A 26641-nucleotide genomic window follows, 5' to 3' on the forward strand; every position below is an offset into this window, starting at 1 on the left:
CTCAAATAGTTTTGTGACTTACGGACTCCATTAACCTCTTTTCATATATTAGGAACCTCAAGCAAAGAGAAGTGAAGTAACTAGTAAAAGTTCACCAAATCAGTATTGTAAGCCAAACTCTGAAGTCAGGCTCCAGAGTCTGCAGGGTTAACCACTACCACAATCCCTTCAAGTTATCTGATAAGAAAAAGCTGTACGATAAGTGCCAAGTTATCAGGACAAGATGAGAGCTGGTTTGCTCAGTGGTGAGATCACGCTATTTTGTGCCAGTCTTGGATTTGGGTGTCCTCTTCACTCCTTAGTAGTCCTGTGAGGTAGGGAACTTCATTTCACTAAGGCTCAGTTTCCATATAAAACATGAAGCAGTCAGTAGTAATTACTAGGCAGGGATATTTAAAATGTACGTAAAATCATTAGCATAATGCGTTATAAATAAGTTCCCAATTGATTTTCCCTGTTCCACTTCCTCTCATCTTCATCCTCTATGTTTTCGTAGCCCCCTTCTCCTCTTCTCCTCCTTTTCTTTTTCATATCACATTACAGGAGTTCAGAGGAATGAAAAATTACTTCCCCAGGAAGAACTGGGTAAGGCTTTGAAAAATGGGTAGAATTTATTTTAGGATGGGAACTAGGCAAAAAATATACTATGCAGTGTCCTTCCTCATATGTTGAGTTTCTTAGGTGTCCTTGCACTGATTTCCACATCTATATGTGTGTGCGTATGTGTGCATGTGTATGCACGTGCACGGGCCTGTGTGCGGCACACAGCTCAATCTTTTTTTTAATTCCACAAAAGGGGACATTTATATACTGTTCTGAACTATCTTTTTTACTAACAGTAAATAGCATGGCTCCTTCTCTATTAGTATTATGTTTTCCCTAAGGCTACACTGGGGACTTCTTGATTAATTAGATGCCTAATAGTGGGCAGTTACATTGTTTCCAGATTCCTCCTTTATAACACTGAGTACCTACCAGGAGGACAATGGAGGTGGGGGTAGGAGTGGGGGTCTGGTGTTAGACGGCTCCCCACTTGCCAGCTGAGTGGCTTTGAGGAGACAGTTCAAGCCTTAGCGTCATTTTAGTACTTAACTCTTAGGTTGTGGTGAGAATGCAGATCATCTAGCAGAACGCCTGAGACAGTAAATACTCAGCCCTGTAAATGTCAGTAGCAGTGGTATTAGCAACTGGGTACTAAAGACAAGGATCATAAAATGTCCTGTACAGCTATCCAAGTCCATCTACAGATTAAATTCCTGCAAGTGCAATTTCTAGTCAAGGGGCATGGGAAATTCTAATTTTAATTAACTTGAAAAAATTCCCTCTGCAAATGCTATGTCAGATTACTCTCCCTCCGATAGATAGCATAAAACTGTTTCCCCACGGCCTCACCAAAACTGTGTATTACCAACATTTTCCATTCGGTGAGCATTCAAACATATGTTGAGTGAATGAATGAACACTTTGGTAAGTTAAAAAAAAAAGTACTTTTATTGTTTTAATGGATACTTCGTTAATTATAAATAAGTGGGATAATTTCTTTATATGGTTATGTCATATTTTTTTCCTGAGAAATGTCTGTTTTGATCTTTGCTCATTTTTAACAGATTTTTTTGAATTTTTTTCTTATTGCTATGGAAGATCTCTTCATACAGTAAGGATATTATCTCCTTTTCTTGTTTGTTGCAAATATCTTCTTCAGCTTCTTGGCTTTTGATTTAAGATATAGTACTCTTGCTATATTAATGGAGAGTTTTCAAAATGTATTCTAGGGGACATGTAGTCACAAATATAAATCACTAGGGATCATAAGCAGTTTTATATCTTTAGGACAATGTGCAAGAATTCTCAAAAATCTTGTAAAAATATATTGCAAAAAATAGTCAAGATTTCTGCTACAAGTACAACTAGAGGGAAATACAGAGGAATACAAATTTATTCTCACATTATTTAGAACTAGTATTGCTGACTGCACTTATAACCATAGCTAATGCAGGTAAAGACTGATGCCTGAGGAGCAGTCCTTTTCACACTCCATGTATGAGGGCCCTTTCCTACAGCCTTGGCTGCTGTTTAAAGGTCCTGGGCCTGCACAGCTTTCATCTATAGCCTTAGAGGGCATGGATAGTATCTACTCACAAAGAGCCATTTTTCACTCTGTCATCAGCAGTTTGTTATTTCACAGAATGTTCAAGACACATGATAGAAACTGTCTGTTAGTACAGGCTTAGCAATGGAATGCATATCCTTTGCACTTTAGAGATATAATCTGCCTCAAACAAGCTAGATTGATAAAAGTCGGAATTAAATTCAAATGAATTAGAAGGCAGTTGTTCATTATATAAAGGGATTTGTCATGTTGCAGAAGGATTTTTCTAAATATTAAGAGGTGACTGGAACATAATTCAACTTGGAAAATAAAATTTTCATATAAGCTTTTATGAATGTATACATTGCCAAAAGCACAATATTTATACAAGGTTTTATGGTTAAGACCCTTATATTTAATTTGTGGATTTCAAAAAAAAAAATTATTTTTTCAGTTTGGAAATACAACCTCCCATCTCTTCCACAAAGAAAGATAAAACTGTTTTATAATAACACTATTTTATAAAAATGTATATAGCAGCAAGTGGAAATTTCCTTCTGTGTTGCTTTGTCCATCCCTGTTGCTAATAAGTCTGATCCATCCTTTCTGTTTCCTTGTTTAAACACATATACACAAGTGGAGAGCGGTAAAGGATTCTGCAGATCCACTTAACGTTACATCATGATAACTTTGTGATAGAATGTCAGAGACAACAGGAAGAATCCCTACCCTCAAATGCTCAAAAGTTCCACGTGTGACTGCTGATATTCCACAAGCAGAAGAGAAATTAATCAAATTTAAGGAAGTTTGAGAAGAGATATTCATGGTGTCATTTAACTTAAATTCAGTCTTAGGAATGAATGTCTACTCTTGTTGGGAGAAGCTGTGGAGATCTGAGGGATCGTCAGGAATGGGGTTGGGGGTGGATGATAAAAAACAAGGGCTGGGCATCTGATACCCCCCCTTACAACACTGGGTAGTGGTGGCCCATTCTCTCAGATACATCTCAGTAACAATGAGTGATTTCTAAACCAAAATATCTTCACAAACACGCAGACACAAATCAAAAAGCAAAAGAGATATGTGCAGAAAATGAAGGGACTCAAGACATTGATAGGATAGGCAGAATCTTAAACTGAAAAGAAAATGTATTTTATGTTTGGGGAATATTTTATGATTAAAGTCTGTTATAATTCAATAATTTTAAGGACCTATCTTGTCTGACACATGATACATGATAAATATTTTTATTCAATAAATATATAAGGTTGGTATTGGTTTAAAATGTCTACCAAGCCTGTTTTGGTGACCACATACACCTGTTGAACCGAAAAAATGTGATCAGGACTGATTCACTAAAATATTAATATTTGAATTCAGTTGAATTGGGCTTTCTGGCTAGTGCGGATTTATAGTTCAGCAGAAGTCTTTGTTTTTAGGTCTCGTCTTGGCCTGAACAGATCTCCAGAAACAGACGTTTCTCTAGCTTCCCTGTCACTGTGTTGGGACAGTAGGCAATATTAGGCTACAAAGCCATCCGCTACCTTTCTTGGGTATTTCCCTTCAGGAGAAACTTCAAAAGGGATAATATTAAAGTATAAATGAGTATTTGTTGGCAAATGTTTGCATAGCCAGTTGTTTTACGATTTTTCATTACTGGCTTTTTCTTGGTTGTCACTGCCCAATAATTACTATAGCATAGTTTATGCTGCTGATTGTCACTGATACCATTTCTAATAGTAGCATTTTATACTGTTATTAATGTGAAACCACACATTTAAAATATTAATGCTTATTATTAAAATAAATATTCTTTCTGCACAAATTTGATTTTCTGCCTTCTCTCTGTTACGTTTTACTCTCCTATTCTTCCCAGCTACTGCCCCCAAACACTACCCTTTAATAAGTATAACTAATGAATCAGAGTCCTTTCTTTCCCAGATAATAAACTGACTCTAACCTGTAGGGTATGATCTCTCCCCTCTGGTTTTTCTCCATTTATTAGATGATGGGTATTCAAAAGCTATTTACTATTTACCTAAGCTATTTAGGGGAGGAACTACAAAGGGAACAGCCTGAAGGATCTGGAGCTATACTGGTTTCAGAACCATTTTATAAACATACGTGTTTAGAAGGGTAATCTCTATACCCTGTAGGTTTTACTGAATGTTTACTTACATTTCTATATATATATTATGCTATAAGCTTCAGATTCACCCCTGATGACAGTAAGTATATACTATGCTTTTATCTATTTTTCATTATTTTCACACAGTGGTAAATTCGTGGGTGCTTGGTAAATATTTGTCAAATTAAAAAAAAAAAACCTTGAAAACTCTAAAACAGGAGGGTAAAAGAGCTTATCAGCTACTGTCTTGGATAAAACATATGAACTGGAAATATGTGCACATGTTTATATCACCTGTGCCCCAGGAAAGGAAGAATTACCCGTGGTGCTGGCTTTTCAGGAACATACCTTCACATTCAGTTTTGGTCAGAAAAGTGCCTGCTCTCCACGGTTTCTGATGAAATCCAGGACAGCACTGATCACAGCTATCACCACACGTGTTATGCTCACATTCACAGCGGGATTTCTAGTCAAAAAATGGGGAAAAAGCATACTTTTAGCATTCTTTGGAACCATAAATGAGAGACTTCCCCTGAAAGGTAGAATGAAGAGAAAAGAAAACATCAAGACTATGTACCAAAATCTAAAACTCCCATCAGTCTGGGAAGGAAGAGGTGCCAGCCTTGGGAGTGGGTATATTTGATCGACATCAGCTTAGGGAGGGAGATCCAGGCTGGCTCTGGAATCACTGGGCTCAGACATAGAAGAGAGAAGAGGCCCAGCTGGGAGTAGTCTAGAAGACTAGAATCCCTTCTCTGATTCCTGAGATCCACAGGTCTTCTGGGTGGGATGTATCCATTTTAAGGATTCCCTCAAAGTACAATCAACATTTGGTGTAGGAAGAGGGGAAAGAGTAGATTCCTAGGCATGGAGGGGCATGGATAGAATAGAAATCTAATACCCCAAGCCTGAATCTCCTGTCTGTGTGTGTTCTGAGTACAGTCTTATTTCATCACATGGAACTGGCCCTCCAAAGCTGCTGTGTGGGCTCTCAAAGCTTGGGAAATACTGCTCATCAATACCCCTGATAGACAGTGCCCACACCCTGAAGAAAGCAGGACCACAGCCTTGCCCAGAAAAATATGCCAGGGGTTTGAATCTTCCCGAGGAGGTAATACTATGATGCATTAGTCAGAAAACTAATACTATTTGAGAAATACCATTTGCATTACAGTTTTAGTAGGAAAAAAATCTTTACATAGGTAGCTACATTCACTGATCTTACTATTGAATATATTTCTTCCATACACTATAAAGTGGATGATTTTCTATTTCACCAGTTTATTTATGACTGAGAAAAACAGATGCTCATTCATCTTCTTTTTTAGGTTATGTTCATTTAGTCCATTGTCATTCATGAAAAATTCAACCCAAAGCCATTCCAGCATTTTCTGACCTGGCGGTTTCAAACTCTATTGAATACTCTCTTCCACCCTACTCCTTACTGCCCCTGTCCTACCTCAGCCTCCGGTTCCATGGCCATTTAGATTTACTTCCATGTACATTTTTCATTTGTTTGCATTAATTTTTTTGATGAAAATTCTTAAAAGAAACGGTCAGGTTGATTAATGACAGGCATTCTCTAAAGCTAAATCATACAGCAGGCTGTCATAGCTAGAAAGGTTTCAAAATATATAGACCAGTTTGGAGCCTTTTTGGAAGAAACTAATCTGTTTTCTGATACTGTGATGGCTGCCTTCAAAGTCTATCATCCTACCTGCCAGCTCTATTTCACCCTGGCATGGCTTTCTGTTAAGTGGGGACCTGATACCCATTCACAGCGTCCCTGTCAGCAAAGCTTCTCATGAAGCATTTTACAGTTCAGAGCTCCATTTTACCTAAGCATCCTATAAATATACATACATTTGTCACTGGATCAAGTGGACAAGCCCTGGCATGACCATAGCAGATGCACATCCCTCCAACCGAAATATCCTTGACCGAGTAGTAATACTGCAAAAAAGCAATCCAGAGAGAAATCCTATTAAGACTACTGCAAGGTGAAAGCAACAAAAGGGAACATTCAGTTAAAAACTTGGCCTTCTGCTTGTATCCTCAGTTTGAAGCACTAGAGAACAACAGAAGGTTCACAAAAATATCCAGTAACTCCTCACATTGAAATCATAGCCCAGGGACAGAAAGCCTCTAATTTACGTTAGGTGGGCATTTTAGAAATTTCTTTCTTACAGACAGTACAAAGGACTGCACAGTACAAATAGTCCATGCTGGAGTATTTATTATTGAGAGCAAATTGTTATGGGGCGGGGGAGCAAGGGCATTAATTCTTCATAAAAGTTGAAAGAAAGAAAACCTCTTTTATTATCATTATAGGAACATCGGTGTTCATGAATCATACGCAGACTGTTTTACTTGATGGATTTGAAAAGAATCAACAAATTTAGGGAAATAGTGCTCATAAAAACACATTTCTTAACCATATCAAGAAGAAAATGAAAATTAATTATAAGATTGATTTAACATAATGTGAGAAGTAAACTAGATGTGCAGAACACTTTTTTTTCATTATTATGTTAAAATGTCCATGCAATTACTTTCCTATCTGAGTTAACAGGACTGTTTCTAATTATTTTCATCTACTCAGCTATTTTTAAAAGATTATTTGTAATTACAGAACAGGACTATTATAAAATTTTACTTAATTTGTATATAGCATTTTATAGTTGTGAGAGTACTTCATATTACCTACGGAATCCAAATAACCAACTTATGGTAGATAGTTCTATTATTCCAATTATTTACACTAAAAAAAAAAAACCCCACACATTTAGTGAGAATAAGTAGGTGAACACGAAGTTCCCTGACTACAAATTCCCTTTTCCAATTTACTTCTTTTCTTTGCTTCTTTTTAAAATTCTTTTTGTTTGTTTTTGCTGTTTACGTATAGTATCTTTTATAATATTTTTGTTACTTTATCTTACTTGATATACTTAGACCTCACACTATTGTAACTTGCAAGGAAGTTTAGGTTTAGTTTAGACATAAAAAAGTCTGCTTTTCACTAACTTCATCACCTTATAATACAGACACAAACAGGAATAGTTGCTCAGAAAGCTGATACAGTAGTTTTGTAGATGTTTTTAAAATTGGGAAATTTGCTTTAAATATAAATGTGCAATGCTTCATTTCTGCGTCATGAAGAGGAGCTAAAATTCAATATACTATTTTTATATATTTAAATTTATATGTAGTGTTTACAGAACTTGAGTACTTTCAAAAAACATATTTATATGTTGAATTTTACTGCACTATTTTAAAGGCTCATGTACAATGAAGTTATAAATAATAGATGTGCACCCTAAACCCCTCTCTGCCTTCTGCAAAAGATGGTAAAAGGAACACATTTATTTCCATTGATTTTTTTTCTTTGATAGATATACTGTCAGGAAAGATTAAATTTCACTTCAAAATCATTCAGTCTTCCTTGGTGTGTATTTTTAAGTCATGCCAAAATTATAATTAAAAATCTTTTTTTTAACAAGTGAAGAATCTAAACATTGGTGAAAAATAATGATTACTTTTGCATAAGACAAGTTACAATATACTGAAATATAAGACAAGGTAAAATTATTTCAGGTTTGGAAATACAGGGCACTAAAACATCCAACATGTGTTGCATGGGGACAATAAAACTTTAAAAGTTATTTTGTAATGATGGAGAGGTTAGGTGTGAGTAAGTTAAGTAATGAGAAGAGAAAATATGTGAGGGGTACTCAGGAATTGTGAAAAGTACCACCCTTCAATCTTCAGCCTGACGGTTCAGCAATTTGGTAATTGGTGGCAACCGTCTAACCTTAGTAGGGTCATTCTAGAGCAATGCTTTTTCTCACAATCCCTACAATCCTCTTTTCTCCTCCGCTGTTAGCATATATTTGTTCTATGGATTTACTGCCGAATTGACTCTCTTGGTAATAGTGCCTTGGCTGTGTAGCAGCATATAAAGGAGATGAGTAAACCACTGAATACAGTGAGGCGTGGATAGGAGAAAGAACAGTTATCACTCATAGCAACTTGGGCTGATCGTCTATGTCATAATCTCTCAAATTCCTGTTTAACACTGGAAAACAATACTTGTTAGCTCCTACTTTCAATGATCTGTTGAAAGGATGCTATGACCATTTTTGCCTGATATTCAATTCATAAAGGAAAATAAAATAGTATATATAATCACTTTTTTCCTATAGCAGCACTCTTTTGAATTAGCAGTGCCTTGTGATTCATTAATGAAGCATAAAACTAAATTATTTAATTAGACAAAATGGTCCAAAAAACAGTGACATCCATATCACCTGGGAATTTATTAGAATTGCAGTTTCTCAGTTCTGCCCTAGACCTACTGAATCCGAATCTGCATTTCCACGTCACCAGCTGATCTATGCACATTAAAGGTTATCAAGATGGGGCTTCCCTGGTGGCGCAGTGGTTGAGAATCTGCCTGCCAATGCAGGGGACACGGGTTCGAGCCCTGGTCTGGGAAGATCCCACATGCCACGGAGCAACTGGGCCCGTGAGCCACAATTACTGAGCCTGCGCGTCTGGAGCCTGTGCTCCGCAACAAGAGAGGCCGCGATGGTGAGAGGCCCGCGCACCGCGATGAAGAGTGGTCCCCACTTGCCGCAACTAGAGAAAGCCCTCGCACAGAAACGAAGACCCAACACAGCCATAAATAAATAAATAAATACATAAAAGAACGTGAATTTCTAAAAAAAAATTAAATAAAATAAAGGTTATCAAGATGTCATGTAATGTGTGTGTGTGTGTGTGTGTGTGTGTGTACTAAGTCATGATATAAAATGTATTTCTTAGTGTGGGTTGCAACCAAAAATGTTTCAAAGCCCATTCCCTTCCTGTAGTAACCCCCCACAAAAGCCAATTATAATAGTAGTATGGATTACCCAAAGTGTCGAAAAACTAACTTAGGTCTCAAAATTAAGATAATGATCTAGGCATTATGATCTCCATTGTACCAAAGAGGAAATTAAAGTTTAGAAATGTTAAAAAGTTTGATAAATGTTACACATCTAATAAGTGGCAGAGCTTAGATTTAAACAAAGGAAGGTCTGTGGAATTTCAAAGTCTTTCACTCCTTCACTGAAAAATATCTTTTAAAACTATTTAACAGACAATTAAAACGATGGGCGCAATATCATTCACAGGTTCCAGTATGATTCATTGTAACTTACTCTTCGTGTGACAATGGGGTCAATTTCTCTTGGGTCTTTGTGAGCAAACATCATCAAATCGGCATTCAAGGTGCGGATCCTCTGAAATCTCAGGCGAATGTAGCGGGCGGAGGTAAATTCTAGCAGTTCAGGAGACGGATCATCAGCACTCGGTCTCCCATTGATCAAAGAGATGTGAATCTACACAATGTGGGAAATCATTTGACAATTAAAGTTACCAAAAATTAAATATCTGGTTTTAATTTTTCTTAGAAAAATAAAGTTAAGCTCCCTTTCTCCCAGTTAGTCAGGCAGATACAGGTTCATATTTATTTACTGGAATGCAGTGAAGTAATTGAGGAATTTTATGAATGCTTTAGTACATATACATGCAATTTATTTGCTTATATTTCAGGTGTGTTGTATATACTGCAATTACCCATATTTCTCTGTTCCAAGGCAGTGCATCTACTTGACTTTCCTAGGATTTCTATAAATTCTTAAGTCATTCTTTTTCTGAAAATTATTGTGCCCTAACATTATTTAAGACTGTAGTATAGAGTGGGAAACCAGAAAACTTGGTATAAAAAAGTTACAAAACATCAGACAAAAACAAGAAACCATCAGGAGCTTAATTTTTTTTATTCTAAATTGAAAGTATCTAATTATATAGCCTTAAAATATAGAGAGCAAAAATGGACACATTACAAGAAAAACTATACAAATCTCCAAGCACAGTGAGAAATTTCAATAAGCTGGGTTTTTTTTGTTGTTGTTGTTTGTTTTTTAGTAATTGATAGATCAAGAAGGCAAAAAATTTACCAAGGATATAACACATTCTATGAAAAATACACTCTATGAAAATATATTAAAACCTGGACAGGATGGCAATTTTTTCAGGAAAATAATTTAGCACAACTGACATCAGAAGAAATCAAATCTAACCATGCCATTTTCCAGGTAAAAAATGGAGAAATGGTCAAGAAATTACCCTCCAAAGGTAATTTGGAGGCATGAGGCCCACATGTTCTAACAGGGATTTCATGAGAGCAGAGAAGTCTAATGGGGAATAAACCATTTGATAAAATAAGAAGTATTTCTATCACAGATAAAGGACTTATTTTTCTAATGCCTAAAGAACTCCTATAAGTCAACAAGAAAAAATACCAACAACACAAAAACAGACAAAAGATGTAAGAGGACTATTCAAAGAAAGGGAAATATAAATGGCTATTAAACTTTTGATAAGATAGTGAACTTCACTCATAACAGAACCATTAATTAAAACCACTCTAAAAACCTTTTCCATTCTTTCAGGTTGTCAGAATCCTAAAATATTGATAATACTCCCTGATGGCAAGACTAAAGAGGTACAGCAATTCTCACATACTTACAGGTGTGAGTGTAAAATGGCACAGGCCCTTATGAAGGTGAATTTAGCAATAACTGTCAAAATTACAAATGCACAGAATATTTTACTTAGAAATTCCACTTCTGGGAAATTACCCTACAGATATATATATATAGATAGATAGATAGATAGATAGATAGATAGATAGATATAGATATAGATATATAGATATATATATCACTAATTAACATGTAATTAATGAAATGTAAAACTATATTGAATTCCCACCACATTTTTTGGTAATAGCAGAAGACTGGAAACAATCTAATATCCATCAATGTGAGACTGGTTAAATAAATTATACATCTACACAGTGAATTATATGTACCTTACAAAAGAATAAGGAAACTCTCAATAAAATGATAGGAAGAACTACTTTCACTTTTTTTACTTTGTAAATGCATTATTACCTATGCAATAAATCAAATGAGATTAAAATTGTTAAAGGAATTGAAATTGAGTGGTAAGTTTTGGACTGAACACACACACACACACACACACACAGCATGTGCACGCACACACAGGAGGCTAAAGAGCAAAGGAAACCATAAACAAGATGAAAGACAATCCCCAGAATGGGAGAAAATATTTGCAAATGAATCAACAGACAAAGGATTAATCTCCAAAATATAAAAACAGCTTATGCAGCTCAATATTAAAAAATGGGTGGAAGACCTAAATAGACATTTCTCCAAAGAAGACATACAGAAGGCCAAGAGGCACATGAAAAGATGCTCAACATCACTAATTATTAGAGAAATGCAAATCAAAACTACAATGAGGTATCATCTCACACCTGTCAGAACGGCCATCATCAAAAAAAAAAAATCTACAAACAATAAATTCTGGAGAGGGTGTGGAGAAAAGGGAATCCTCTTGCACTGTTGGTAGGAATGTAAATTGATACAGCCACTATGGAGAACAGTATGGAGGTTCCTAAAAAAACTAAAAATAGAATTACCATATGACCCAGCTACCCCACTACTGGGCATATACTCAGAGAAAGCCATAATTCAAAAAGAGTCATGTACCACAATGTTCACTGCAGCTCTATTTACCATAGCCAGGTCATGGAAGCAAACTAAATGCCCACTGACAGACAAATGGATAAAGGTGTGGTACATATAATATATACAATGGAATAATAGCCATAAAAAGGAACGAAATTGGATCATTTGTAGAGATGTGGATGGACCTAGAGACTGTCACACAGAGTGAAGTAAGTCGGAAAGAGAAAAATAAATATCGTATATTAATGCATATATGTGGGATCTAGACAAATGGTACAGATGAACCTGTTTGCAAGGCAGAAATACAGACAGAGACATAGAGAACTAATGTATGGACCCCAAGGGGGAAAAGGGGTGTGGGATGAATTGGGAGATTGGGATTGACATATATACACTAATATGTATAAAATACATAACTAATGAGAATCTGCTGTATAGCACAGGAAACTTTACTTCACTTCATTGTACAGTAGAAACTAACACCATACTGTAAAACAACTATACCCGAATTTAAAAAAAGATACAAAATACTATGTATAAAATAAATAAGCTACAAGGATATATTGTACTGCACAGGGGAAATATGGTCATTATTTTGTAAAAACTTTAAATGGAATATAATCTATAAAAATACTGAATCACTACGATGTACCCTTGAAACTAATATAATACTGTAAATCAATTATACTTCAGGAAAAAAATAAATTAAAAAAAAAAAAGGAGAGACCTTCAAGATGACAGAAGAGTAAGACGTGGAGATCACCTTCCTCCCCACAAATACATCAAAAATACATCTACATGTGGAACAACTCCTACAGAACACCTACTGAATGCTGGCAGAAGACCTCAGACTTCCCAGAAGATGTTCCCAGGCTACCTACACGCATAGGCGGGGCCAAATCCAAAGCTGAACCCCAGGAGCTGTGCAAACAAAGAAGAGAAAGGGAAATCTCTCCCAGCAGCCTCAGGAGCAGCAGATTAAATCCCCACGATCAACTGGATGTACCCTGCATCTCTGGAATACCTGAATAGACAACGAATCATCCAAAAATTGAGGCAGTGGACTTTGGGAGCAACTGTAGACTTGGGGTTTTGCTTTCTGTATCTAATTTGTTTTTGGTTTTCTGTTTATCTTAGTTTAGTATTTAGAGTTTATTTTCATTGGTAGATTTGTTTATTGATTTGGTTGCTCTCTTCCTTCTTTTTTTTTATATAGATATATATATTTTTTTCCTTTTTTTCTTTTGGTGACTGTGTATGTGTATGCTTCTTTGTGTGATTTTGTCTGTACAGCTTTGCTTTTACCATTTGTCTTATTGTTCTGTCTTGTTTTGTTTTTTTGTATAGTTTTTAGTGCTGGTTATCATTGGTGGATTTGTTTTTTAGTTTGGTTGCCTCTATTCCTTTCTTTTCTTTTTTTATTACTTTTTAATTTTTTAAATTTTAACAATATTTTTATTTTATTTTTTTCTTTCTTTCTTTCTCTCTTTCTTTCTTCCTTTTTTTCTCCCTTTTCTTCTGAGCCGTGTGGCTGACAGGGTCTTGCTGCTCTGGCCCGGTGTCAGGCCTGTGCCTCTGAGGTGGGAGAGCCGAGTTCAGGACATTGGTCCACCAGAGACCTCCCGGCTCCATATAATATCAAATGGCAAAAGCTCTCCGAGAGAGCTCCAACTCAGCATGAAGACCCAGCTCCACTCAAAAACCAGCAAGCTACAGTGCTGGACACCCCATGCCAAACAACTAGCAAGACAGGAACACAATCCCACCCATAGCAGAGAGGCTGCCTAGAATCATACTAAGTTCACAGACACCCCAAAACAAACCACGGATGCAGTCCTGCCCACCAGAAAGACAAGATCCAGCCTCATCCACCAGAACACAGGCACCAGTCCCCTCCACCAGGAAGCCTACACAACCGACTGAACCAACCTTAGCCACTGAGGGCAGACACCAAAAACAATGGGAACTACGAACCTGCAGCCTGCGAAAAGGACATCCCAAACATAGTATGTTAAGCAAAATGAGAAGACAGAGAAACACACAGCAGATGAAGGAGCAAGGTAAAAACCCACCAGACCAAACTAATGAAGAGGAAATAGGCAGTCTACTTGAAAAAGAATTCAGAGTAATGACAGTAAACATGATCCAAAATCTTGGAAACAGAATGGAGAAAATACAAGAAACGTTTAACAAGGACATAAAAGAACTAAAGAGCAAACAAACAATGATGAACAACAAAATAAATGAACTTAAAAATTCTCTAGAAGGAAACAATAGCAGAATAACTGAGGCAGAAGGACGGATAAGTGACCTGGAAGATAAAATAGTGGAAATAACTACCACAAAGCAGAATAAAGAAAAAAGAATGAAAAGAATTGAGGACAGTCTCAGAGGCCTCTGGGACAAAATTAAATGCACCAACATTCAAATTATAGGGGTCCCACAAGAAGAAGAGAAAAAGAAAGGGACTGAGAAAATATTTGAAGAGATTATAATTGAAAACTTCCCCAATATGGGAAAGCAAATAGTCAATCAAGTCTAGGAAGTTCAGAGAGTCCCATACAGGATAAATCCAAGGAGAAACACGACAAGACACATATTAATCAAACTATCAAAAATTAAATACAAAGAACAAATGTTAAAAGCAGCAAGGGAAAAACAACAAATAACTTACAAGGGAACTCCCATAAGGTTAACAGCTGATTTTTCAGCAGAAACTCTGCAAGCCAGAAAGGAGTGGCAGGACATATTTAGTGATGAAAGGGAAAAACCTACAACCAAGATTACTCTACCCAGCAAGGATCTCATTCAGATTTGACGGAGAAATTAAAACCTTTACAGACAAGCAAAAGCTAAGAGAATTCAGCACCACCAAACCAGCTTTACAACAAATGCTAAAGGAACCTCTCTAGGCAGGAAACCCAAGAGAAGGAAAAGACCTACAATAACATTACCCAAAATGGTAATAGGAACATACATATCGATAACTACCTTAAATGTAAATGGATTAAATGCTCCAACCAGAAGACACAGACTGGCTGAATGGATACAAAAACAAGACCTGTACATATGCTGTCTACAAGAGACCCACTTCAGACATAGGGACACATACAGACTGAAAGTGAGGGGATGGAAAAAGACCTTCCATGCAAATGGAAATCAAAAGAAAGCTGGAGTAGCAATTCTCCCATCAGACAAAATAGACTTTAAAATAAAGACGATTACAAGAGACAAAGAAGGACACTACATAATGATCAAGGGATCAATCCAAGAAGAAGATTTAACAGTTGTAAATATTTATGCACCCAACATAGGAGCACCTCAATACATAAGGCAAATGCTAACAGTCATAAAAGGGGAAATTGATAGTAACATAATCATAGTACAGGACTTTAACACTCCACTTACACCAATGGACAGATCATCCCAAATGAAAATAAATAAGAAAACACAAGATTTAAATGACACTTAAACAAGATGGACTTAATTGATATTTATAGGACATTCTATCAAAAAACAACAGAATACACTTTCTTCTCAAGTGCTCATGGAACTTTCTCCAGGATAGTCCATATCTTGGGTCACAAATCAAGCCTTGGTAAATTTAAGAAAACTGAAATTGTATCACATGTCTTTTCTGACCACAACGCTATGAGACTAGATATCAATTGCAAGAAAAAAACTGTAAAAAATACAAACAGATGGAGGCTAAACAATACGCTACTAAATAACCGAGAGAGCACTGAAGAAATCAAAGAGGAAATCAAAAAATACCTAGAAACAAATGACAATGAAAACATGATGACCCAAAACCTATGGGATGCAGCAGTTCTAACAGGGAAGTTTATAGAAATACAATCCTACCTCAAGACACAAGAAACATCTCAAATAAACAACCTAACCTTACACCTAAAGCAATTAGAGAAAGAAGAAAAAACCCCCAAAGTTAGCAGAAGGAAAGAAATCATAAAGAGCAGATCAAAAATAAATAAAAAAGAAATGAAGGAAACAATAGCAAAGATCAATAAAACTAAAAGCTGGTTCTTTGAGAAGATAAACAAAAATTGATAAACCATTAGCCAGACTCATCAAGAAAAAAAAGGAAAAGACTCAAATCAACAGACTTCTAAATGAAAAAGGAGAAGTAACAATTGACACTGCAGAAATACAAAGGATCATGAGAGATTACTACAAGCAACTATATGTCAATAAAATGGATAACGTGGAAGAAGTGGACAAATTCTTAGAAAAGCACAACATTCCGAGACTGAACCAGGAAGAAATAGAAAATATCAACAGACCAATCACAAGCACTGAAATTGAAACTGTGATTAAAAATCTTCCAACAAACAAAAGCCCAGGACCAGATGGCTTCCCAGGTGAATTCTATCAAACATTCAGAGAAGGGCTAACACCTATCCTTCTCAAACTCTTCCAAAATATAGCAGAGGGAGGAACACTCTCAAACTCATTCTATGAGGCCACCATCACCCTGATACCAAAACCAGACAAAGATGTCGCAAAAAAAGGAAACTACAGGCCAGTATCACTGATGAACATAGATGCAAAAATCCTCAACAAAATTCTAGCAAACAGACTCCAACAGCACATTAAAAGGATCATACACCATGATCAAGTGGGGTTTATCCCAGAAATGCAAGGATTCTTCAATATACACAAATCAATCAATGTGATACACCATATCAACAAATGGAAGGACAGAAACGATATGATCATCTCAATAGATGCAGAAAAAGCTTTCAACAAAATTCAAAACCCATTTATGATAAAAACCCTCCAGAAAGTAGGCATAGAGGGAAATTACCTCATCATAATAAAGGCCATATATGACATACCCACAGCCAACATCGTTCTCAATGGTGAAAAACTGAAACCATTTCCTTTAAGATCATGAACAAGACAAGGTTGCCCACTCTCACCACTAATTATTCAACATAGTTTTGGAAGTTTTAGCCACTGCAATCAGAGAAGAAAAAGAAATAAAAGGAATCCAAATCGGAAAAGAAGTAAAGCTGTCACTGTTTGCAGATGACATGATACTATACATAGAGAATCCTAAAGAGGCTACCAGAAAACTACTAGAGCTGATCAATGAATTTGGTAAAGTAGCAGGATACAAAATTAATGCACAGAAATCTCTTGCATTCCTATACACTAATGATGAAAAATCTGAAAGAGAAATTAAGGAAAGACTCCCATTTACCCCTGCAACAAAAAGAAAAAAATACCTAGGAATAAACCTACCTAAGGAGACAAAAGACCTGTGTGCAGAAAACTATAAGACACTGATGAAAGAAATTAAAGATGATACAAACAGATGGAGAGATATATCATGTTCTTGGATTGGAAGAATCAACACTGTGAAAATGACTATACTATCCAAAGCAATCTACAGATTCAATTCAATCCCTACCAATCTACCAATGGCATTTTTCACAGAATTAGAACAAAAAATCTCACAATTTGTATGGAAACACGAAAGAGCCCGAATAGACAAAGCAATCTTGAGAAAGAAAAAGGGAGCTGGAGGAATCAGGCTCCTGGACTTCACACTATACTACAAAGCTACATTAATCAAGACAACATGGCACTGGCACAAAAACAGAAATATAGGTCAATGGAACAGGACAGAAAGCCCAGAGATAAACCCAGGCATATGTCATAACCTTATCTTTGATAAGAGAGGCAAGAATATACAATGGAGAAAAGACAGCCTCTTCAATAAATGGTGCTGGGAAAACTGGACAACTGCATGTAAAAGAATGAAATTAGAACACTTCCTAACACCATACACAAAAACAAACTCAAAATGGATTAAAGACCTAAATATAAGGCCAGACACTATCAAACTCTTAGAGGAAAACATAGGCAGAACACTCTATGACATAAATCATGGCAAGATCCTTTTTGACCCTCCTTCTAGAGAAATGGAAATAAAAACCAAAATAAACAAATGGGACCTAATGAAACTTAAAAGCTTTTGCACAGCAAAGCCATAAAAAGGACGAAAAGACACCCCTCAGAATGGGAGAAAATATATGCAAACGGAGCAACTGACAAAGGATTAATTTCCAAGACATACAAGCAGCTCACGCAGCTCAACATCAAAAAAACAAACAACCCAATCCAAAAATGGGCAGAAGACCTAAATAGACATTTCTCCAAAGAAGATATACAGATTGCCAACAAACACATGAAAGGATGCTCAACGTCACTAACCATTAGAGAAATGCAAATCAAAACTACAATGAGGTATCACCTCACACCAGTCAGAATGGCCATCATCAAAAATTCTACAAACGATAAACGCTGGAGAGGGTGTGGAGAAAAGGGAACCTTCTTGCACTGTTGGTGGGAATGTAATTTGATACAGCCACTATGGAGAACAGTATGGAGGTTTTTTAAAAACCTAAAAATAGAACTACCATAGGACCCAGCAGTCCCATTACTGGGCATATACCCTGAGAAAACCATAATTCAAAAAGAGTCATGTACCACAATGTTCATTGCAGCTCTATTTACAATAGCCAGGACATGGAAGCAACCTAAGTGTCCATTGACAGATAAATGGATAAAGAAGATGTGGCACATATATACAATGGAATATTACTCAGCCATAAAAAGAAACAAAATTTAGTTATTTGTAGTGAGGTGGATGGACCTAGAGACTGTCATACAGAGTGAAGTAAGTCAGAAAGAGAAAAACAAATACAGTATGGAACACCTATATATGGAATCTGAAAAAAAAAAAGGTGCTGAAAAACCTAGGGGTAGGACAGGAATAAAGATGCAGACGTAAAGAATGGACTTGAGGACACGGGGAGGGGGAAGGGTAAGCTGGGACGAAGTGAGAGAGTGGCATGGACATATATACACTACCAAATGTAAAATAGATAGCTAGTGGGAAGCAGCCGCATAGCACAGGGAGATCAGCTCGGTGCTTTGTGTCCACCTAGAGGGGCGGGATAGGGAGGGTGAGAGGGAGATACAAGAGGGAGGGGATATGGGGATATATGTCTATGTATAGCTGATTCACTTTGTTATAAAGCAGAAACTAACACACCATTGTAAAGCAATTATCTTCCAATAAAGATGTTAAAAATAAAATAAGAAAAAGAAGAAAGGAGTCCTGTGCTGGGCTGGGAGCTATTAAGGAACACAACAGTCTTTAAGTGCACTGGGAACTGTGACTTGAGGTCACCCACTGGAATTTTCATCCACTTTTGCAAGACAATATATCATTTGTGTTAATTACATTTTTTGACAGGAGAGGCAATATGTGTCTCCATTCCTAACATTCTGCATTTAGATAATCCCTGAGAGAATTTTACAAACTGACTGCCAATAAACTACTGAGTCACTAGAGGAATAAATACAGCAAACTCTGAGATGAGAAACTAATTCTGATGTCACAAAGAATAGACTCAAAATGCCTCATGATAAAAATATGAAATGTCCCAGCTAATTGAACCTACCTTGGATACTTAGTAAAGAATAAATTCACTTAAATCAACTTTTGAGGGTGATAAAATACAAGGTCTCCTAAAATAATAAATCTCCAAATACTGAATATCCTCCCCCTCTGATGTAGAAAATTTTAAGAGTAAGACAGATCTTGTATATTCTACCATTCTGACATCTAGCAGGTGAGCCAGAAATGTCTTTAAAATCAAGTCGTCTCTATTATTTAAGAAGATATCCATTAAACGGTAAAGAATGAATAAATAGATGTATGAAGCAATTAAAATGAATTCCCCTTACAGATTAATTTTGACATCCAAAAATTCACCAATGCCCTTGCATTCATGCTTAAATTTCTGTCTTATCAAGCTCTTACTTGACTGCTCCTAAAAATGCTATTTGAAGGGAGAGAATCAGACCATGTCTAGAATTAAGTTTTCCAAAAATTATTAAGGTTTATTTGGTGTTAATACTATGGTGAACTGTATTTGTGCTGTACGTGGAATCACTAAGTGCCTCACTTAAACATACAGGAACTTTAAAAAATGGTACACATGTTCTCATTTACGTTAATAAACCATGATAGCTAAAGAAAGCCTTCAGCAAAGGAACACTTCTCCTCACAGCTTTCGTATTTTCATCAAGCTACTCCGCCAAGAGATCTTGTGAGTATAGTTAGTCCCAAGCTGTTTCTGAGATAGAAAACCAGACAGCTGTTTGGCCATGTTTTGTGCAGCTTATTTCCATCATTTTTTTTTTTCCTTTTTAAAAAAATTCTCCTTCAAAATAAATCATAATATTGGATAGGATATTTCCACTGGAACCTCGCTGTGTAATTCCAACTCCACTGGATAGTTTAGCATACTTCCTGATTTCCTGTGGGGTGACAACTGGAGGGTGTCTATCTTCAAAAAGATGAAAAGTATCATTCCTCAAGACCACCACTGTCTTGCCGCGAGGCTGTGGGAAGTCTGTGGCAGTCTAGTGTCTTCTGAAATGATTTCCATTACAGACATGTTTGTGGATACATGTTCATGCTGTCAAAGGAATTTATTCCAACTGAAAATATCAGCCTGATTAACCACTGCTTTTTTAGATTTTAAAATTACACTCTTCTTTGAAATTAGCTTTCACAGATAAAGAGAAAAAAAAAAAAAAAAAAAAAAACTCATGAGAGATCATCTCTTTTTACAACCAAACGACTAAATCAATATTACACTCTACACATCCAAATAAATTATTTTTATTAGTGTAAGGGTACTATATAAATCATGTTTCCCTTGCAGATGGATAAGATTTGAGGGCCTCTATGGCATTTTTACTTTGATAATTAGAATATAATTTAAAGACGTTTTATGCAGCAAATAATCAAAAGTCTAGTATGGATAATGGCCCCTTATTATTATGTTTTTCTATTTATATTACTACATCTGCTTTAGATTACTGGAAAAGCTATATTCCTAACAGCCTCCCCAATGATAGAAGTTTATTGAGTGTATGGATGGGATGGATGGGGGAAGGATGAATGATTAAGGATCATTAATAAGGATAAGAAAGTTTGAAATGAGTAGTGGAAGTGGATGGAGTTGACAACTTGACGAACATTTTAAAATCCCTTTTATCAATCTCTAAGTGTGTCAATGAAATTGGTATAACAATTTGAAAGTAAGGTGACACCAGGAGATAGAACAATAATTTTCATATGTGTAGGATGAGATCAGCTATCTACAGGTGTGGTCAAAGAGCATGTATGTAAATGAATGGTTGAGACTTGTGGAACCTCTTAAATCTAATCATGATTAATGTGATATTAATTCAGAGAGGGAGAATAAGATCACAACGATAACTTTGAAAAATGAACCTAATCACTTGTATTTTACCCAGCATGGGAAAAAAAAAAGAAAGAAAGCATACGTTTGGAGAAAGGGGGTGATCTGTATGAAGCTTAGGAAAATGTGACAGTGCAACAATTTGCCACTGTGTTTCTAGCACAGCGCAAACAAAGGCTCTGACTCTGGCTCTGGGTGGTCAACAGGAGCCTCTAAATGATCAATTTTCAGTCTCCACCATACTTGATCTATTAACAGCATTTGAAACAATTGATTACTCCATTGATTTCCAGGACACCACACTGTCTTTGTTTGCCTCCAGCTACCCATTCCCAATCTCCCTCTCTACTTATTACCTTCTCTCCTCCCTGATTTTCTAATATTGGAGTACCATGGTGCCCAGTCCTTGGCCTTGTCTTCTGTTCTATCCATGCTCACTCTTTCTTCATTCACAATTTTTGAATTGTGTATGTCATTTACGTTTTGACTTTGTATGTATTTCACCTATATTTTTAATTGCATTTATTGGATGTACATCAAGAATTTTAGCATAAATTTTATTTGCCATAATTCAATAAATCTCACTAGAGGTGTAATAATTCAAGTACCTAAAAAACATTACAGGCGGATTCCTGTAGCCCCAACATTTGGATAAATCATCCAAAAATTATTTAAGTCACTAATAGAGCCATTTTTGAATATAAAAGTAATACAATATACTTGTATATCCTTAGGTGCCTCAGTATTCCTACTTAACAGAACTGGAAAGATTTTCTTTTCATGCAGAGTGTAGTGTACTGAATTATCTTGGAAGGTCCTTAATAAACATCACACTATCATCAGAAGTTTATAAGCCCAACCAAAACAACTACTATACTTCCATGGTTGATGACTACTGTGCTGCTGGAAAAGTAATATTTTAACATATAAAATGTCAAAGACTGTGAATGACATTAACTTCCTTAACAAATCTATTCCAAGAATATAAGGAAATGTCAGCTTAATGAACTATTTAACAAATATGACTGTATCACTGACACCTGTACCCTGAGCTTAGTCTTAACAGGTCTTTCAGACTCCTGTAAGATATCTCCTTTCTGACACCTACTTGGCTCCAATTGCCCCTGAAACTTAGATTGCTTTCCTCCTGTTCTTTAGAATTACAATTCTTGACTTTGTTATTCCTGGATGAAAGCTTTTCCTTCCATGAAATATTTACACAGATTCATCACTGCCAAAGCAATGGTCATTAATAAACTGCAGTAGAATAAGAAAATCAGTTTTCTTCAATGAGTATCTGTCATCTTATGTTTTTATTTTTCTCCTCTCTTAGTGAAACTAGTTAAAATATTGTGCTCCAAAGGTTGCGTAGCTTCTCTCTTGGTCAAAGAAGAGAACCTCTCTCTCTCTCTCTGTCTCTAACTCTCCATATCAGAGTTATTCAGAGTTATTTATTTTTTTGTATGAATACCAGATTTCATGTGGCAGTGCTTTCTAAATCCTATGGAATTAACATACAGAAAGGCTAAGTGGTTTGGAAAGATTAAAAATAGAAGCAAAGTCTTAGCTGCTTTAGGAGTTCCAATTTTCTCAAAGTTTCAAAATTGATATGGTCCTTCTTTCAAAAAGCTTCTGTTGGTGTTCTTGCTTTGTAAAAGTCAAAGCAATCCAGCAAAGCATTTAATTCTAAGCCCTTTGATCTTAGATTAGTTTCATCTGAAACATGTCCAGATGAGTGACATGTAATCCATCATAATTGAATAGAAGAGCCCACTGGTCATGATGTATGAAAGAAACAATGACAATTAAGTTCCTGAAATTTTCAAAAAAAGGAAATAATTACTAAATGTAAATATCTTTTTTTCCCTCAAAAAGGACCTTGACACATGACCTCATTTTACAGCTATCTAAAAATTTATAATTATTTTCAAATAATAATTTTTAAAAGTACTCCAAGTTCTGAATTTTTCATTTACCATTTGTGTTTTTCTTCCTCCCATTAAAGTATACAATATTTGCATGGATAAAAGAAGGGTTGTCAAAATAGGTTTTCTCAATCTCTTTTGGGAGTGTATCATTTACATTTTATCAAATGCAGGTGTCATTACTAAATCTTTGTGCTGTCCAGCTAAGACTATATAGGGATATAGATATCATCTGAAATTCACAGCAAGAAAAGAATCTAAGAGGAGTCGCTTCAGAGCAGACCATGAGGGAAAAATCACCAGAAGAAAAATTATTTCAACTCTCCTCAAACATTTGCATTGCTCCAAATTTTGTTCTGGGTGTGTCTCAACCAAAGATAGATTAAGAGAATAAATCATTAGTTACCTATTCCAACCTCATAGCTATTTTAGAAATTTCTCTGCAATATACAGGAGCTTACTCATAAAAACAATAGTGATTATGATTCCGTACTTACTGGATACCAGACATTCTTGCATATAATCTGTATGTACTAATTCAAATAGTATTAACTCACTTAATGCTTACAACCACCTCATGAAATTGGTGCAATTATTATCTCCTTTTTTAAGAAGAGAAAATAGACGTTGAAATTTTAACAAGGATGGCTAAGTTCATATAGCCAAGATGTGTTCTGATTCTGGTCTGACTTCTTTGGCTGAGTTCCTCAGCTCACCATTTCACTACCTCAAAGAATAGGGGTTTAGTAAGCATTTGTTGAGTGAATAATAGCTGGTCATCTAGGCTCTATTTGAAGACTTCTAGCAACATTAAGCTCACCACTGGTGAGACAATCTTCTCCATACACGCTCTCCATTATTTATTTGCCTTACTTCCATTCCAAACCTGTCTGTGACTGACACCAGTATTTTAACTTCATTTTCTCTCTATTATCCTGCTCTTGCTCCTCTGGAATTATCTAGCTTGTTCAATTTCCCCACCTCTTGGCTTTTCTTCATGAATTTGTGTCAGGTTTATCCCACTAGTTTTATCTGTTCTAGACCTCCTTGGGTAAACTGTTTACCATGCCCCAGGTCACCACTCAGGACCCACCCCCAGGTCAGATGGTGTCCAGGCCTCCTGCAAAGGGGCAAGAATGAAGTATATTAAAGCACAGAGGATCACCAAGGCAAGGGATAGCCGCAGACCTCATCAGCATCTCCTGGCATTGATCCATATCAGTAGAGAACCTCCTGGTAAATGGAAGCAAAGCTCTACATTAATTAAAATCAGAACCAGAACCTGTCCAAGAATCGAAGGCTAAAGCACCAATCGTTCTGAAAAGAACCAACCCCTAAGGTCTTACTAACATCATAATAAATGAAATTAGTTATGACAGGTTTAGTACTTAAGCATTTTAGTAAGTGAAAACCACACGCTGGCATGCAAAAAATTAATTTAAACTTTATGGCAAATTCTACTAAGTAGGAAGTACTAAAATCTCAAGTTATAGAGAGAAGGGGAAAATAATGTGCTAATACCAAAAATAAATATCTGTGAAACTAACATGTTCTTCCTTATGTGGAGAGCTGTTAGAGACAGTTCCGAATAGAAAAAAAGCAACTGAGGGTACAATGACCTACATTAGTAGGATAGAACAATCAGTACACTTGAAGGACATTTAATAACAACACAAAGGAAAACTTAAGCAACATTTTCCTGTTTTGTTTTCAGTCCCTGTGTGGGAACACTTGTTTAAAATTAAAATAAAATCTTGGAGCAAGAGGTCTAAATACAGTGCCAGATCCTGTGTCATTCGATTGGAACAAAACCTAGATGTGTACTAGAAAAAGAAATGCAGTCTCTCATTCTCATTCTCTGACTCAAGAGTTCCTCAGAGAGAAGGGTGTGTGTGTGTGTGTGTGTGTGTGTGTGTATGTGTGCGTGCTGCAAGTATTTAAATGAAAGCTGTAAAAACACATTAATTTGATTTTTCTCATTTATATAGAATAGCGTTTGGGGATGGTCATTGGCAATCTCAACTAATTTAACATTCAGAAAGGTTCAACTTAAAACGACATGTCAGAGATTTTAAATGATCGAGACATACTAATATATACTTAGAGAGGGGTCTGAACATAGCACAAGGTCCTCAAGATTGAGCATGCCCTCTAGGCTCGGTGTATTTCCGATATTCCTGACCTATGTGTGTGCAAGCTGACTGCCGCGTCCCCCACCCTCTGATATGTGTCCCCCAACCGCCCTCTTGCACCAATACAAGGACAGGCTCATTCTTTGAATGTTCCCTTCTTTTGCCACCTTTCTCTCTCTTCTTTTTTTGCTTTCACATTATTAATTTTTTGGTGTCTTCTTCATATCTTTGCTTATTCTCCACTCACCTCTTATGGTTTTTATTCTTGCCCTGCTTCATTTTATTTCATCTTTAGAGTGAAACTGTCCATCCACAGTTGATCAAGTTTCTATGCTTTCAAGTGAAAACATGTGTTCAATTACTTTAAATATGGCCTCTAGCCTAGCTTTGTACGAAGAAACTACAGGTTTTACCTCTTTAATCCTAAGATTTTTCATTGCGCAGAGTAAAAAAATTAATAAAATAAGTTGGTTTTTTGTGGAACAAAATTTTATACTTAGATAACTGAGGGCTTTTTATTTCAGTGGGCTTGTAAATCTGAGTACCAATGAGTCTGTATGTAAGACTAAAAAGTGTTTGTACATATATGCTTTTCTAATTTGGGCTAATACCATTTCTGGTGCTTTGTATGATAGTATGTGTGGATGTGTGTTGTGTGTGTTCAGATAGTTAATGACAGTTGAAGACCATATATGTTGAAGCAGACTGCCTGGGATCAAAGTCTGGCTCTGCCACTTACTACTTGTGTGAATTTAGGCAACTGACTTAATATCTCTGTGCCTCAGTTTCCTCTGTAAAAGGCAAGTAATAATAATAATAACTACTTATTATGCTGCTGCTAGATTAAAAAAGATAATTCATGCAACCTGAATAGAAAATGCTTGGCATACAGGAAAAACTATTAAGTGTTAATTGTTGTTACTCTTGAAAGAGTAAGAAAAATAACACAAACAGTTGTGTGTCTCTTTGCTAAGCAGAATATGCTGTCCTCTTTACCTATCAGCAACCTGGACAGCCTCAGAACAATGGAAGCAGTAGTGACAAAGTTCCCACCCACAATGGAGAGGTGAATCTGGAAATACTAAGAATGTTGGACTTTAACAGGAGATTATGTGTCAAGAAGAAAGAGCAGGACCTCTTCCTGCATTTGGCCTCCTTGTTCATATCCAATTTCACACAAGCAATTAAGAGAAAGAATGATCAGAGGACTTTCTAGCTCAAACACCCTCCAGCTCCATGCTGGGACTGTTGCTTTGGGGATGGCTTATATTCCCACCCCCTGACATGACAACCTTTGGGCCTGAGGACAGAGTAGGAGACCAAGTGCCAACACAAGGACTGCAGGAAGAGGAGGCTGTAGAATTACCAACATCTGGGCAGTAGTTTGTGAGAAGAGAAAGATGAAAAGGGAAAGGATATGTCACAGGAAGGGGCTCTCTATAAATGTGCAGTCAT

At 36.3% G+C, this 26641-nt stretch overlaps 1 protein-coding gene across 1 annotated transcript in view; it reads right to left on the minus strand.

Moving 5' to 3' along the window:
- The window catches only part of LAMA2 (laminin subunit alpha 2), a 623785-nt gene that overhangs the window by 343366 nt on the left and 253778 nt on the right, over positions 1-26641 (minus strand). Inside the window, exons 5-7 of the mRNA XM_059941243.1 lie at positions 9419-9598; positions 6081-6170; positions 4566-4683 (exon numbers count right to left, since the gene is read on the minus strand). Coding sequence (XP_059797226.1) covers positions 4566-4683; positions 6081-6170; positions 9419-9598 — 388 coding nt within the window. The remainder of the gene's footprint in view (positions 1-4565; positions 4684-6080; positions 6171-9418; positions 9599-26641) is intronic.

Source organism: Balaenoptera ricei, chromosome 12 (genome assembly GCF_028023285.1).
Source record: "Balaenoptera ricei isolate mBalRic1 chromosome 12, mBalRic1.hap2, whole genome shotgun sequence".
Taxonomy (NCBI): domain Eukaryota; kingdom Metazoa; phylum Chordata; class Mammalia; order Artiodactyla; family Balaenopteridae; genus Balaenoptera; species Balaenoptera ricei.